Genomic DNA, 16,830 nt, shown 5'->3' with positions numbered 1-16,830 from the left:
ACGTTCCATAGTCGTGTGAGTAGCGTATAAAGAAAAATGTGTCTGCGCTAGAAAAAAATATATCATATAAATAATTGCAGCGAGTGTTAAGTGCCAAAATAAACAAATACATAAACAAATGTGATTAAGCTGACCAATAATAGATCAGAAATAACTTTTAGTGCACAAACCTTCTAATTTTCCAAAGTGCAAAGTGCTATATAAAAAAGTGCCCAATCAGGGGTGAAATAGCAACAATCCTCATAAAAGCCTTTATAGTTCAAACAGTATATATCCAAAAAAATATATAAACATAAAGTGCCCAAAAATAGTGTCCATAATCAGTGAAGTTCATCCGTCTTGTTCTTCCAAAAGTGCAACACCATAAAACATGCCTTAGTGTCTTCCAGTGACCCCCACAAGCATATGCGCTCACCTTCCAGTGTGTGACACAGTAATTAAACTCTGTCAAACACGCTTTGGAGACACTCCTGTGCTCTAATGGAATCAATTGTGCAGACCTCCAATGCTCCCAGTCATGATATTATATGCAAAAGAAAAAAAACTCCATAGCGCAACATTGCATGATAATAAAGGATCTTTTATTGTGAAAAAAACCTTCCCCTTGCAGGGGTACTCACATGCTGTGGGTGCGTGAGTGCACCATCCTAAACAGGCATAAGCTAAAACAGGCCGATCGTGCGGTATGGCGTGCGGTGCGGTGTGTATCTCAAACTCTCTCTCTCTCTCTCTCTCTGCTGACAGCTCCGTCCAGGCCCCTCCCCTACGCGTGTTCGGCACCGGGATCACGTGCCTTCATCAGGAAGAGAGATCACCTCTTTCCCCTCCCTCTGTCAATCATCTGGGACACGTGATTGCGCGGCCAGTCACGGCGCGCGGCTCGCACATGCACAGTGGGTGCCCGGCTGTGAAGCCACAGCCGGGCGCCCACAGTTAAAATGCCAGCGCTGCCGAGTGGAGGGGAGACGAGCGGGGCTTCGTTCCCCCGCATCGCTGAACCCTGGGACAGGTAAGTGTCCGATTATTAAAGGTCAGCAGCTGCAGTATTTGTAGCTGCTGACTTTTAATTTTTTTTTTTTTTTTAAGGGGAACTCTGCTTTAATAGCATGCAATGCCAAGCTGTGGTTTCTAAAGCGAGCAAAGTCCCTTCTTATATTGGGAGAGGTATGGACTCCAGAGAGAGAGATATCATTTTGCCCCCCTGTACAAATCATTAGTAAGACCTTATCTGGAATATGCAGTTCAGTTTCGGATTCCAATTCTCAAAAAGGATATCGGGGAACTGGAGAAAGTGCAGAGAAGGGCAACCAAACTGATAAGAGGCATGGAGGAGCTCAGCTATGAGGAAAGATTAGAGGAACTGAATTTATTCTCTCTTGAGAAGAGGGGATTAAGCGGGGATATGATTACCATGTACAAATATATAAGGGGTCCATATAGTGAACTTGGTGTTGAGCTATTCACTTTAAGGTCATCACAGAGGACAAGGGGGCACTCTTTGCGTCTAGAGGAAAAGAGATTTCATCCCCAAATACAGAAAGGTTTTTTCACAGTGAGAAATGTGAAAATGTGGAATAGACTCCCTCCAGAGGTGGTTCTGGCCAGCTCAGTAGATTGCTTTAGAAAAGTCCTGGATTCTTTCCTTGAAGTACATAATATAACTGGGTACTATTATTTATAGGTAAAGTTGATCCACGGAAAATCTGATTACCTCTCCGGGGATCAGGAAGGAATTTCTTCCCCTGCTGTAGTAAATTGGATCCTGCTTTGCTGGGGTTTCACCTTCCTCTGGATCAACTGTGGGTATAGGATTGTGTATTTGGGATTGTATGTTTTTTTTTTGTTTTTTTTAATCGGTTGAACTAGATGAACTTGTGTCTTTTTTCAACCTGACTAACTATGTAACTTCACTCTTTGGATGTGCATAGTATGTCCAAAGTGCTGAACTAGTTACAAATGGACATGGGCCGAACACCACCTATTTGGCTGAACACCACCTATTTGGTTCGCAGCAGAACTCCCGAACAGGGGAAATGTTCTAACCTGAACCCCATTGAAGTCTATGGGAGCCGAACAGGAAAAATCAAAAATGCTCATTTTGAAGGTTTATATGCAAGAAATTGGTCATAAAAGGGGCATGGGGGTCTGGATACTGCCCTGGGGGACATGTATCAATGCAATTTTTTCTTTTTTTTAAACAATAGTTTTTTCAGGAGCATTGATTTTAATTATGCTTAAGGAAATTTTGTATTGGTGATTATATTCTCTAGTTGTGCCACATCCTGTTAAGTTAGAACAAACTGAATACCCCTAAGGTGGACTTTGAAGGCACTAATTACATATCATGATACATGCAATATAAAGAAAGTATTTATTTAACAAATATGTAAAAAAAACACATTAAACATGGAATAAGCATAACTTAAAAAATTGCACTACATGGAAACAAGTAGGATATGATCCTCCTTCACCCAACGTGTTTCAGAGCAAAAACATCACCTTCTTAAGGGGTGTTTGAGGGGTTAGATCATATATCTATAACATAAATATGAAAAAATTATCCTAGAACAATAACAAAACATTGCCTGTGAATGATAGATATATATGATTTTGTAATTTCCAAACTCACTCATATTTCAATAGTGTCATAGATGAACGTTCCATGTTGGTTATTAAAATCAAAACACACACGAGAGGACTGTGTTTCAGAGATTCCTGCCCAAATAGCTCATCATAGTACCAATTTTGCAGCTATAGAAAATGCTCAACTTGCTATTTCTAAATTTGTTAGGAAGGAATCTTCCAGTGATCACCCCCCCAGGGGATGGTAGACAGCGGAAAAGCACTGAGGTCAAAGTGTAGACAGGGACCTGCAGACATAGATAGTAATAGATAGTTTGTAATATAAAGTTACCCTTTGACCTCAGTGTTTTTCCGCTGTCTACCATCCCCTGGGGGGTGATCACTGTAAGATTTCTTCCTAAAAAAATTCAGAAATGGCAAGTTGAGCATATTATACTCTATGAAAATGAGTATCGGGTACATTGTACCCCTACTCATTCAAGAAAAAAAGTATACAAAAGTAATAAAAACAAGAGACAAGTTTCTGACAATTCCTTTATCAAAAAAGAAAAAATGGTGCCCCTCGATGTAAATCCATCATCGATCATGCCGCCCGCTGACACGAAATAAAATTTTTTTTAAAAAATGCTTTGCATTCTGGGACAGCCTCCCGCCGAATGCCTTCTCTGCACTTTGACATTTATTGTATAGGTAAGGGGTGGGACCACCTGGCTACGTCACCTATTGGCACCGCCCCCTTTTGATGTCACTGCTAGGCCTGTGATGACACAAGGGGGTGGGGCCACTGGGTGATGTTGCCAGGTGGCCCCACCCCTTACCTATATAAAAACTGTCAAAGCGCAGAGGAGGCATTTGGTGGGAGCCCGTGCCAGAAGGCGGAGCATTTATTTTTTTCTGGGTCGGCGATCCGGCGGGCAGCTTAATTGATAATGGATTTACATCGAGAGACACTTTTTTTTTTTTTTTTAAATAAAGGATTTGTCAAAAGCTTCTCTCTTGATTTTTATTACTTTTTGACACTTTTTTGGTGAATAGATAGGGGTACAATGTACCCGATACTCATTCACATGGATAATAAAAAAGTTGCGCTAATAATGTGATGAAGGCAACAAATGCCTCAAGACCTCATGAAGGGATAAATTAAATTGTAAACAAGTAATGATCAATGTGCAAAATAGATTATAAACAAGTGATATTCAATGTACAAAAATTAGTCTTAAAGGGCGCAAAAAATGTCCATGTGATCTGTGCGCAATATACAGTGAATAATTATGAATGTAATAGTCCCAAAAAAAAAAAAGTCCATATATTGAAAAAGTGTTAGGCAAAAAACAAAAAACAATATCCCCAAGTGACAGGTGAAAAAAACTCTTGCTGAAGTGAATGGGGTGCGTAGATGAAACCTACCAAATGTACAATATTTCTATTATTTAGTTATATTCATGTAGCTTTTTTTATTCCATTTCATTTTATCTACTGTACGTCTTATATATTCTAGTAATCTGTTCTGTTCTCCTGAAGAAGCGCTTTGGCGTGCAACATGTTGAGCAAGTCCTTGTCACTGATTACTATCCCTGCATAGCTCCCTCTTAATTACAATACAACTGTATGTAAATTGGGTATTACGATTGTACAACTGATGTCTACAATATAGAGCTTTGTATGGAGTGTATATACTGTAAATGTATGGCCATGAACTGATTTCTGTCTTTGTCTTTTTATATTTTTAAACAATCTTTAATAAATTGGATTTTTAATTATATCAACTACAGTGATTATTGTGCCAATAAAGTCCAAAGCCTAATCTTTTTCTCTTTATATGTATCTATGCCAAGATGTCGACAGGGCCCGGTCACCCTGCACACTGATCATCCTCTCCTCTGTGCACGTACTCACCGATTCCCAGGGACCACCAATGCCAGGGAACGCCATGCAATAGCGCAAACTCCTTGCGTGAACAACTCAACTTGGTTAACTCCTTCCGTACCTGCGGCTAGGTCCCTAAGGTCTCCAACACGTAGATTTGGTCCCAGTAACTGAGGCATCAACCATTAGGGAGGGAAACAGCAAGCCACATCCTTCACTATGCAGAGAACCCCTCACCCCTGCCAGTACTGTTCTTCCTCTGTCTGGCTTTTATCTCATTCCCTCATGCTGGTTACCTTTAGCAATAACAGACCAGGCAATGAATGATTAATAGACTTTACTGAATGTATTCAGTGATACTGTCCAAAAATGCAACAACAGTCTTTCCCTGACTAACTGGATATAGGCTGCCCATTCCCCAGGTATTAGTCCATAATGTGGTAGAGAGTCTTGATCCAGGTGGATTTGCCCTAGAGGGTGCTGCGTGGGTTGCTAGTGGTTACATCCTTCAGGGTGAGCCTCTTGGCCTTCTTTCCATGTGGCCATTGCAGAAAGCCTCCTGAGCAGAGCTTCCCTCTTTTTAATCCCACTCCTCCTGTATATACCTAACCCCCCTCCTCCTGTATATCGCTAACCCCCATCCTGTATATACGTAACCCCCCTCCTCCTGTATATAGTTACCCCCCCGTACATTAAAGTTAAATTGCTGCAGAGACAAGAGCCACTACAGCTGGTGTCACCCGGTGCGGAAAAAAATTGGTGTCACCCCCCCTCCACCAACTATGGTCCCCCTTCAGTACAGACCCCCCTCCCTCATTAAAGACCCCCCCACTAAGTACAGACCACCCCTTCAGCAGTATAGATCCTCCTCCCTCAGTACAGACCCCCCCAATAAGTACAGACACCCTCCATCAGTTTAGACCCCCTCAGTGTAGACCCCCCTCATCAGTATAGACTCACTCAGTACAGACCCCTCTCCCTCAATACAGACCCCCCTCAGTACGGTCCCCCATCTATCAGTATAGACCCCCACAGTGCAGACCCCCCTCCATCATTGCAGACCCCCTCAGTGCAGACCCCCCTCCATCAGTGCAGACCCCCTCAGTGCAGACCCCCCTCCATCAGTGCAGACCCCCTCAGTGCAGACCCCCCTCCATCAGTGCAGACCATCTCAGTGCAGAGCCCCCTCCATCAGTGCAGACCCCCTCAGTGCAGACCCCCTCCATTAGTGAAGATCCCCTCAGTGCAGACCCCCCTCCATCAATGCAGACCCCCCTCAGTGCAGACCCCCTCAGTGCAGACCCCCCTCTATCAGTGCCAGTGCAGACCCTCCCCTCCCATAACGCCCCCCTGCACATGTCCAATTAGAGCAGAATGGAGCACTATGTGATAATGCAGCGGGACTGACTGGCCCCTGGGAGGAACTTGTACATTTTTTTTAATTGCTTTTATTACACAAAGAAAACAAATGTTGATTTTGAAGTGTCTGTAACACATACTGTCCACTTGAAGTTACTGTAGCACCACTTGGGCTGGAGTCAAAACTTCCCATCTATTTGAACCCCCTGATAACTGCACAGATGATAAATGTTCAGTCTGGCCGCCGCCTTGCTCGCTGTCATCGCTGCTGTTGCCGTGCTGCAGATACTCGCTCTGCCCATTCACCTCCATGGCGGCCATTTCCTCTCTCTTGACGGGCTGTTAGGGAGCCATCATTGTATTTGTGGCTGTGTGCTGTGTCTGGCCGCCGGCACCATGTGTTCAGTGGAGAGGGGAAGGGCCGATCCGTGCAGCTAACCCCGGCTTCAGTATTGTGAGAGGAGAAGCCGATTCATTGGCTGTATGGATCGACCCCCCTTCCTCTCTCCAATGAACACAAGGGGGAACGATCTAGCGGCGGCACCGGCGGCCATTTTGCTGAAGCCAGCTGCCTAAAAAATGAAAAAGCAAACATTCCCGATTTCCCTGGGCAAAATCCTGATTCAGGACAGCCTCCGATCGGGACGAGGGTCCCAAAATCGGGATTGTCCCTGGAAAATCGGGACTGTTGGCAACTATGCATATATAAGCATGAATTGGTTTAAAGATGAACACACCTGGGAGTTACTCGCTTTCCTTCCTCTTATTAGACAGCAGTTTTGGTGATTGGCCTTTCAATGTTATGTGGGGGAGGGGAGTGTAAGTTCTGACTAGATTAACTTGAAGGTTACACAACGCTTTATTTTCTTAGATCCCAGCAAACATAGAGAAAGAAAAGCCCGGAGCAAAATAAATAAAATAAATAGGCGTAGGGCTGGCATGATAGGGGAAACAGGGTTTGTGGATAAGACAGAGGCTGTGATTGGGAGAATAAGGTGGGAGGAGGTAACAAATGAAGAAAAAGGAGCTGGCCCCTCCCCCTGGCACCACAGCGTGAGGGAAAGTTAGAACAGCAGTGACAAGGCCGAGGTGGAAAAATTGCTGGCCCAGCTATGAGCGGAAGCTGCAGCATGGGGCCCAGGTTGGCTCCAGGAGACACTGGGGCCAATGCTGGCACAGCCGGTAGAAAGTGCAGGTACCAGGGGAGGGAGTCGGTGCGAGCTCGGAGGTCTCGGCCTCAGGAGCGCTTCTCTCCCGGCCCCTATCACAGAGCTCAGCGTCATCCAGGAAGTCCCCCGCAGGCCCCCCTGTGAAGCGTACTGCTTTGCTCGTGGGGGGTTGCCCGGAAGGAATCCTCTTCATAGATGGAGCTCTGCGGGCGGCCGCTCCAGCAGTTTGGGAGCAGCCACGTGGCCCGCATGGCGGAGAGACATGGAGCGAGCGGCCCCGCCCCTGGTGTGACATCAGTGGAGACGGGGCCTCAGCGGGGGAGGTTTGCAGCCACGGTCGCCGGGCTGTCCTCTTCCTTGGCTGGCAGGGCTGGACTGGGACAAAAATTTGGCCCTGGACTTCACCCAGACTGGTCCACTTTGACAGGTCTCTCCCATGCCGGCTTGCCACCCAAGCCCCCCCCACTAGCTATTAGCCGTTTTACATTATTTCTCTTATAGGCAGTATCAGTGGGGAAGCTAGACATTATTTCACCTGGGGCAAAGAATCAGTTTGGCACCCCCCCCAATGGAACAAGATTAGGCAGGAAAGTGAGGCCGCCCTCCTTCCAGATCGTATGATGAGCTTCTAAGTGTTGACTCCTGAGCATCATGTCTGTATTCAGGCGCGCTGCATAACTAGCCAGGGAGAGGAGGTGAGCACTGCGGGGGGGGGGGACAGAGGACTGGAGGGAGGCAGCGGTCCACTGTCACTGAAATCGGCCCACTGAGCCATCGGCCCACCGGGAAACTCCCTGTAGTCCCAATGGCCAGTACATGCCTGTTGGCCGGCAACCTTCCAAGGGACACACTGGAGCGGCAGAAGGAGGCATCAAAGTGGGATGAGGGAGCCAGGGCAGGTGCAAGCCCACCCGGTCCAGGGAAATCATTACAGAAGTCCGTGAGCGGGTCTGGAGCATGGAGGCATGGACAGATGGAAGCCGGACCCTCGGCATCCAGGGCTGAGTCGCCTGGAGGGCCTTTTTCAGAGGAGGAAGAGGTTGCTGAGGTACGATCGGAGGGTTAGCTGTCGGGGTTGGAGGGTGAGCGAGTTCCCCTGAGACGATCGGCGGCGATGGAGACAGGACGGTCGGCTGGTGGGACTTTTCTTAGGCAGCCCGGTAAGTCCACTTATATCTTCTATGGGCCAGCGTGGTGGGATTGATGAGGTAGGCCGCAGGGGTGGGCCTGATACGGGTACTGGGGTAGCTGCAGGATACTGGGGCTCGCAAGTGGTGTCTTCCCAGGCTGGCGCGGTGCAGGGGGCCGCGGTTGTTGGGGAGTCGAATTGCAGGGTTTGTTGGCGGGTCTGAAGGAGCTGGTGGGCAGATTGGAGAAGAGTGATGCCACTTCTGCCAGCCCGGCGGCAGTGTGGGTCCTGCCTGAAAGGGGGGACGGGGTGTCACTAGCACCTAAGCCGGTGACGGCGGTGCCTACTGTGGGGGTCCAGCCTGCCATGGTGGTAAACGTGGAACAGCGGCAGCCTGAATCTGGAAAGGGGACACAGTGAGTAAGCAGTACACTGTCTGTTTAGCGGATGTGAGGTCTATGGATGTTTTAAGGGTCCACTATGGGCACATCTGAAACCGGAGGTACGGGAGAAAATTTGGAAGGGTGAGTACGTCGAAATGTTCTCACTGCTGCCCTTGGAAAAATGTAACCTGGATAGGGTGAAACCAGAGGAGTCCAAAAAGGAGCATGAGGAGAAGCGAAGGTATCGGCTGATTCTGTGGACGTTTACTAACTGGTTGCAGGCGTTCGAAATCATGGGGAGTGTAATCGGGGGAAAAGAACTCTGAACATTGTTCGGCGCTCTTTTGTTATCTAGATGCAATGGGGGAATCGCACAGAGTCTACGGGGCACAGCATGGATGTGGTATGACGAACAGTTCAGGCAGTGGAGGGCGATACGTCTGGTATTGAGATGGGACCATAAGGACATCAGTTTGTGGATGTGCCTGATAACTTCAGTGAGGGCTCCAAGTCAGTTTTTTCAGGGAGGGGCCGGCGGACCGTCTTCCCCTGGACAACCGGCCGGGAAGAGAAAGGGGGTCTGTTGGCAGTACAATGAAGGTACCTTCAGGTCTGGGGGGGCGTGCCGATATAAGCACGAGTGTTCCGGTTGTGGAGAGGCTCACAGTCTGTCCAGATGTTTCAAACACGGTAAGGGTCGCACCAGAGAACAAAAGGGAGGATGCCGGTGATGGTGGAAAGGATGCAGCCATTTCTCGGTAGGTATCCAGATAAGAATGCAGTCCAGCTGTTAGAACAGGGGTTTTTGGAGGGTTGGAGGTGGTTCCCCCAGTGTCTCGCAATTTACAATCGGCCATGAAACATTGGGAGGTAGTTTCTGTGAACTGCGTAAGAAAGTTGTGTTAGGTCGCATAGGGGGGCCCTTTCCCATCTGCATCGTTAGCGGATTTGGTGGTTTCCCCTTTGGGCGTCATGCCAAAGAAAGAGCCCAATAAATTTAGGCTTATTCACCACATTTCCTTCCCCAAAGGGGGTCGGTCAATGATGCCATTGACCCGGAGGAATGTACGGTGAGTTACACTTCCTTTGATGCAGCTGTATTCTGGGTTGACCATTATGGGCAGGGGGCATTGATGGCAAAGTCTGATGTTGAATAGGCTTTCCGGCTGCTGCCTGTGCACCCGGACAGTTTTTGGTTGCTGGGGTGCCACTGGAACGGAAAGTTCTATGTAGATCAATGTCTTCCGATGGGCTGCTCCATCTCATGTGCGCTGTTTGAACAGTTTAGCTCCTTCATGGAATGGGTGGTTAGGGATGTGTCGGGAGTGAACTCTATCATCCATTATTTGGACTTTCTTTGCGTGGGACCAGCTTCCTCCAAGATCTGCGTGGTGCTCCTGGCTACGTTGGAACACATCACTGGGCGGTTCGGTATACCATTGGCACCGGAAAAGACTGAGGGACCAAGCACGGTCATCACGTTTCTGGGCATTGTCCTGGATTCAGGTGCTATGGAGTGCCGTCTGACGGAGGACAAACTGGCGTCTCTCAAGGCAGAGATTAAAGGCATGCTGGGCTTGCGCAAAGTTCAGCTTCGGGAGTTGCAATCGTTGTTAGGAAAGCTTAACTTTGCGTGTCGCATACTGCCAATGGGGAGAGTATTTTGCCGGCGGCTGCCGGCAAGTACAGCTGGGATCAGGTCACCCAAACACTTTGTGCGTTTGGTTAAGGCACACAGGGAGGATTTGCAGGTGGCATTCCTTCCTGGAGTCGTTTAATGGGAGGGCGCTGTGGATGTCTGGCCCAGTTAGCAATTTTGATCTGGAACTGTTCACGGACGCGGCTGGTTCTACCGGCTTTCTTTCAGGGCAGGTGGAGCGCAGGCCCGTGGTCACAGTCATGGATAGACACAGGTTTCACACAAAAAAACTTGGTGCTACTGGAATTGTTTCTGGTGGTGCTGGCGGTAGAACTGTGGGGTTCATCCTTCAGGGACCTGAAGGTGCGTTTTCACAGGGATAACCTGGGGGTCATGCAGGTGATCAATAGAGTATTGGCTTCATCTCCCCCAGTAGTTAGGCTGCTACAACACTTGGTGTTGAGATGCCTGCAACTGAATGTTTTTATTCATGCGGTGCATCTTCTGGGAGTGGAGAACGTCATAGCTGACGCGTTGTCTCGCTTTCAGTGGGACAGGTTCTTAGAGCTGGCACCGGCAGCAGAGCAGCAGGGGGTCCCCTGTCCCGATTGGCTGTGGAGGATTGCATTGGAAACATATCCGGATGGATCAGGAAGTCGGTGAGTGAGACTACGTGGGTTGCATATAACAAGGTATGGCAGGAGTGGTGGGCGTTTGTACACATGGCTGGAGTGGATCCTGTGGGCCTGGAGGTGAGGTTGCTGGTATTGTATTTTATTTCCAGGAACATGGAGAATGGGCAGTCGCTCAAAGGGTATAGACGGTCCTGGCAACACAGGGAAACCAGGCGACCAGTGTCGTTTGGTATCCGTAGGGGAATTTTGGCACAGTTGACAGATTTATGTTCATCTGTATATGTGGTTGCACGGTTTAGGGTGGCGTTTTCGTTGGCGGTTTTTGGGGCCTTCCGGATTACGAGTTAGTCAGCCCTTCTAAGAAGGTACAAGGGGGGATTTTGGTACATGAGGTGAGGATAGGGTATCCTTATTGTTGCGTAGATCTAAGACGGATCAGGTGGGTAAGGGTAGGACGGTACAGGTTTTTTCTTTGCCGGGCTCGCCTCTGTGTGGGCCGTATAGGGGTTTTTGGAGGTGCGACCTAAGACTATAGGGTCCTTCTTGATGTATGCGGACGGGTCCCCATTATCCAGATTTCAATTTTTGATTGTTAAAAAAAAAAACAGATTTCAATGTTTCTGTTTTTCGGAAATGCTTGCTATCGCTAAGTTTAGAAGAAAAGGAATTTTCTTCTCATTCCTTCAGGATAGGGGCAGCGACAGAGTGGGATGGATGCTGAGTCCATCCAGCACATTGGGAGATGGGAGTCAAGTAGGTTTCGGCTATATGTTCGCCCGCATCTGCTGGTGGGGTTGGAATGAGATGGGCTGATGGGGTTTAAGTATGACTGTAATGGTTTAATTTTGGCTTGTTGAGATTATAGTGGTAGGTTTGTCTTTCTCTCTTTCAGGTGATGTGCAGGGCCTGGTCTGGATACTGGGCCATTTATATGTGTTTTGGGGAACAAAAAGGGGGTTGTTAGGCCAGATGGCCGACAATTGGGGATTTCAAGACAGGAAGCTTGTGTTCGCTGGCTGGGTATTCCGGGATGCTATGGAGTAGGATGATTCCAGAGGTGCATCGCTTTGCACGGTTGGATAGGCCGCCTGACGTTTTAATTTTGCACGTAGGCGTCAATGATCTGGGAGTTAGATCCATGTTGGACATCGCGCGGGACATCAAGTTTGATATCCTTAGTCTTCGCATGGCATTCCTGGACATGGTGATTGTGTGGTCTGACATTGTGGCTTGGACTACGGGGCGAATGGCTAGGTCAGTAGAGGGCATTAATAGGGCTTATAAGAAGATTAACCGGGAAATAAGCAGATTTGTGGCAAGGAATGGGGGTTTGGTCATAAGGCAGTTGGAGGAGGAGACATGGAGATACCTTCGAGGGGATGGAGTGCACCTTAATGCGGTGGGGATCGACATGTGGGCATTGGGGTTACAAGATGGCATAAAGCGAGCTCTCAGGGTTTGGAGGGGCAACCAAGTGTAAGGTTTTACACTTGGGTGCTGTGGCGGGTGTTGGTCTTTGCGGGTGAAGGAAGAGACCTTGGAAAGAAGAGTTCAGGACCTGTCGGTGGTATGGGTCATGATAGTGGTATTTCAGCTGACAGGGGTTTAGCTGGAAGTTTTGATAATGGGTGCGCTGCGATCAGTGGTTGTCTCTAAGCCAGCCTGTCGGCTTGAGGCCTGTTAACAAAGTTGAAAGGTACCACAGTGCAGTATTTACATAGATGGTAATCGAGGTTCCTGCAAAGACCAACGCTAGGATGGAGTGATGGCTTTAATAACAAATGTTTATGTTTATGTTTATTTGAAAGTATTTTGTTAATAAATAAGGCTGCTACGGCCTGTGTTTTACTCCAAATTTCAGAATGGTCTCGTTAATTAGGTTATTGGTACAGGTTGGAGTATAGGGGTTAATTAAAGGAAAGGTACATCTGTTATACAATAGTCAAGAAAAGCCCGGAGCAAAATAAATAAAATAAATAAAATAAATAGGCGTAGGGCTGGCATGACAGGGAGAACAGGGTACGTGGATAAGACAGAGGTTGTGATTGGGAGAATAAGGTGGGAGTGGGTAACAAATGAAGAAAAAGGAGCTGGCCCCTCCCCCTGGCACCACAGCATGAGGGAAAATTCCCGCCCACCCTCCCCTTGTTTTTGTGGTTTAGGTTTGTCAGGTTGTGTTGTTTTGTTTCTTTTCAAACAGGGACGAGAGGATCCAGATGTTGTGGCAGTGGCGGGTGTTGATCTGTGCAGGTGAAGGAAGAGACCTCGGAAAGAAGAGTTCAGGACCTGTCGGTGGTATGGGTCCTGATGGTGGTATTTCAGCTGATGGAGGTTTGGCTGGAAGTTTTGGTAACGGGTGCACTGCGGTCAGTGGTTGTCTCTGAGCCAGCCTGTCGGCTTGAGGCCTATTAACAAAGTTGAGAGGTACCGCAGTGCAGTATTTACATAGATGGTAATCGAGGTTCCTGCAAAGACCAATGCTAGGATGGAGTGATGACTTTAATAACAAATGTTTGTGTTTATGTTTATTTGAAAGTATTTTGTTAATAAATAAGGCTACTACGGCCTGTGTTTTACTCCAAAATTCAGAGTGGTCTTGTTAATTAGGTTATTGGTAGAGGTTGGAGTATAGGGGTTAATTAAAGGAAAGGTACATCTGTTATACAAGAGTCATGACAGATGAGTAAAAGGTAAGATACATATGTGATGCTGGGGAGGATGGAAATTAGGTTTTACTGTTGATTTGCCCCAAATGACTTAGGACAGATTCGCTTTGAACTGATCAATCAGCTGTACAGTGATGACTGAGTGAGTACAAAATGGGGCATAAAAAGTGTGGTCAACTGACACCTTACTATAGAAGAATGTCATGTTTATGTTACTTATGTCCTGTAAGAACAGCCATCCATGAATTTATCTTTCTGTAATTTACAGCAATGTCCAAAGGTCCATGAAAGCACTTCTAGATAAGATCAGAGAACATCAGAAACTTTCACTCCTCTCTTCTGCTGTCAGCGATGACGTCTGCTGATCTTAGAGCTAAGCTGAAATGTTTCATCTGTCAAAACAATTATACAGATTCTGTAGTGCTGCCATGTGGAGACAGATTCTGCCAGGACTGTATTGATGGTGTGCTGGATAGACAGAGGAGGTCTGGAGGTTATTCCTGTCCTAAATGCAGTGAAAAGTTCCAGAGACGCCCCGCAATGCAGAGCAACAAATTAAGGACTTGGAGAGTGCAGCCATATCAGAAGAAATCTGTGGTCTTCCGTACTCACACAGAGCATGTTCCCACCACTTCTTCACAAATCAGGAAATGCTCCACTCATAACAAATGTATGACATATTATTGCATCAAGGATGATATCTGTATCTGTACGTCCTGCAGGTGGGCTGGAGAACATCGAGGACACCAGGTGGAAACACTCGATGAGGCTTCTGGGAAGAAGAAAACAAAATTGAGAAATGCTAAGCAGAAACTTCGGAAAAAGAAAGAGGAGATGGAGAAAAGAGTCCAGAGTCTGCAGGAACACAGGAGGAAAGTAGAAGAAAAAGCAGATGGTGACACCGAGAGAGTCACTGACCTGTTTAGAGATCTCAGAAGACGTCTAGAAGATCTGGAGAAGAGAGTCCTTAAAGAGATCTCCGGGCGGGCAGAGCGGGTCTCCATCTCCATCCAGGATCTGGAAATAAAGAAGGAGGAGCTGACCAGGAAGATACGTCACATTGAGGAGCTGTGTAACATGACGGATCCACTGACTGTCTTACAGGAATCAGACACAGGTGACTTGTGTGATACTGAGGATGGAGATAATGAGGACCGAGAGAGACATGAGGAACTCCTCCATGATGGAGGGGGTCTGGATGTGGCGGGGGTCTTACACACAGGTTTATCTGATATAATAAGAGAGGTAAATGTATACTTCTATATACAGGGAGCTGCAGACATATTACTGGATGTAAACACAGCTCATAATTATCTACATATATCAGATGACAGGAAAACTATATCCTGGTCAGTTGGGAACCAGAAGCGCCCAGAAACACTAAAAAGATTTACAGATTTTCCTCAGGTGTTAGGCAGTCGGAGTTTTTCCTCAGGACAACATTACTGGGAGGTGGATGTCGGGGGATCTGATTTATGGAAAGTCGGGATGTGTTACCCCAGCATGGACAGGATGGGTTTGCAGGCAGGAATAGGAATGAATAACAAGTCTTGGGGTTTGCTCAGGTGTGATGATCAGTATTCTGTGAGACATGACAGTATAGGGACCCCCTTACCCACCAATATCTCCAGTAACAGAGTCAGAATATATCTGGATTATGAGGACGGGCGAATCTCCTTTTATGATATGTGCGACCCGATCCAACACCTCCACACCTTCACCACCACCTTCACTGAGCCCCTCCATGCTGCGTTAAGTGTAAAGGGAGGTTGCATAAAGATATGAGTCTGGTGACAACACAGGGAGGGAGGGTGGGATTGGTTCATTGTAGAGCCAACGATTGAAGTCAGTGATAACTATAGTGACATTGGCCAAATATGACCATGTAGCCATATTAGGTCAATGATGTCATTAGTATCCCTGCCTGTTTGTTACCCATGGCTGAAGGGCAGAAATATCCTTGGCCACAGCTAATTGGGCTAGAAACCTGATATCTTCAGATTCCCATGGGCTTGAGCCAAACTTTACCTCTTTACTAGCTTTAAACAATGTTTTTAGTACAAGGGTGTGGCAGTACAAATGTTTTTTCCCAGCACAAATATTTTAAAGTGCATGTATAAGCAAAACATGTTTGAACAGTGAAATTAATATGTACTATAGACACCCCAAGAATCATAACCAACTAAAAATAGATTGCGCTACCCTAGTAGGAGTTGTTGAGTTCAACACATTCTTTTCCTTAAACAGTGTAGAGGCGGCCAGGCCCACAGCAATATTTCATTCAATTCAGCTCATTGAACAGTCTAGGGTATATCTCTTTTTAAAGTTTATTTGCTTCCAGAACTTGTAGTACTTGTAACCAGAGAGAATAAAGTTATGTGAGATGCTCCAAAACATTAAGCACAGTCTGCTGAGGACACTTCTCTCTCAGAAGCAATAGAACAAGTACAGGTAGACTAGAATTGTCTATAGGTTCACAGCTGGAGGCTATGAAACAGTATGAGCATAGGCAGAGGCGTAACTAGAACCTTCAGGGCCCCCTAACCCTCAGCCAGGGCCCTTCCCTCCGAGCCCAGTGGTGGAATGTCAGGGCCCTGTCAGAAGTTCAACCTTTGCGACCCTGGTTTTTCGGCCACTGGTGTCAGTAGATTTTTTTTATTTTTTTTTTTTACAATACTATTTTTTATTATTATTATTTTTTTTTTTAATTCAGGAGCCCCGTTCGGGGGCTTTAGTGAAATATCAGGGGTCTAAACAGGCCTCTGATAGTTCACCTTTTGAGACAGAGAAAAGAGATTGAGGACACAGCCCTCAATCTCCATCTCTGCAGCCTCAGCTGCACACAGTTTATTGTTTATTTATGTCATCGGCCATTTGGTTTGTTGACAGTTTATGTGTATAATTTTATGTGCACTCATTTTTGTCGCCTTATTACATTATTGTTTCTTTAGAATATTTCACTGGCACTTCTGTGCACATTTATTGTAGCAGCCTAATTTAAGTATTGTACTGTGTTATTTCACATGTCTGTTCACATTCAACACTTTATGTGAGTGCTTAATTTAATAGTTGGTAGCCTCACAGGTCAATTTATTCAGCGCAGCTTTCCCTTTTTTACATACAGCTACCACAATGCCACAACCTCTTTCTGCAGCCAGCGATCACCAACACGAGAAAGAGCCAGCACCCCCCCACAGCATCCCTCAGCCACAGACTAGCATTTATATCCACCCCCTGTCCCATCCCATCCATTCCACTCCCTTCCTCCTGATCATCAGTGTCACAAACAGTAAGGGCAGCTCAATCCCAGTGTGCCCTTCTGTGACTGGCAGCCCTCGACCCCTCCCTCCACCCTGCACTTACCCCCACCTATGCGGGACTCCAAAGGGGGGGGTTCGCAT

General features: G+C 46.9%; 1 protein-coding gene across 1 annotated transcript in view; it reads left to right on the top strand.

Moving 5' to 3' along the window:
* The window catches only part of LOC141133744 (E3 ubiquitin-protein ligase TRIM39-like), a 35,340-nt gene extending 20,126 nt beyond the window's left edge, over positions 1 to 15,214 (top strand). Inside the window, exon 2 of the mRNA XM_073623277.1 lies at positions 13,698 to 15,214. Coding sequence (XP_073479378.1) covers positions 13,781 to 15,214 — 1,434 coding nt within the window. The 5' untranslated portion in view covers positions 13,698 to 13,780. The remainder of the gene's footprint in view (positions 1 to 13,697) is intronic.
* Positions 15,215 to 16,830: the final 1,616 nt, after the last annotated feature.

This window comes from Aquarana catesbeiana, linkage group LG03, assembly GCF_042186555.1.
Source record: "Aquarana catesbeiana isolate 2022-GZ linkage group LG03, ASM4218655v1, whole genome shotgun sequence".
Lineage (NCBI taxonomy): Eukaryota > Metazoa > Chordata > Amphibia > Anura > Ranidae > Aquarana > Aquarana catesbeiana.
The sequence above is the reverse complement of the archived record's forward strand: the minus strand, read 5'-3'. Positions and strand labels throughout refer to the sequence as shown.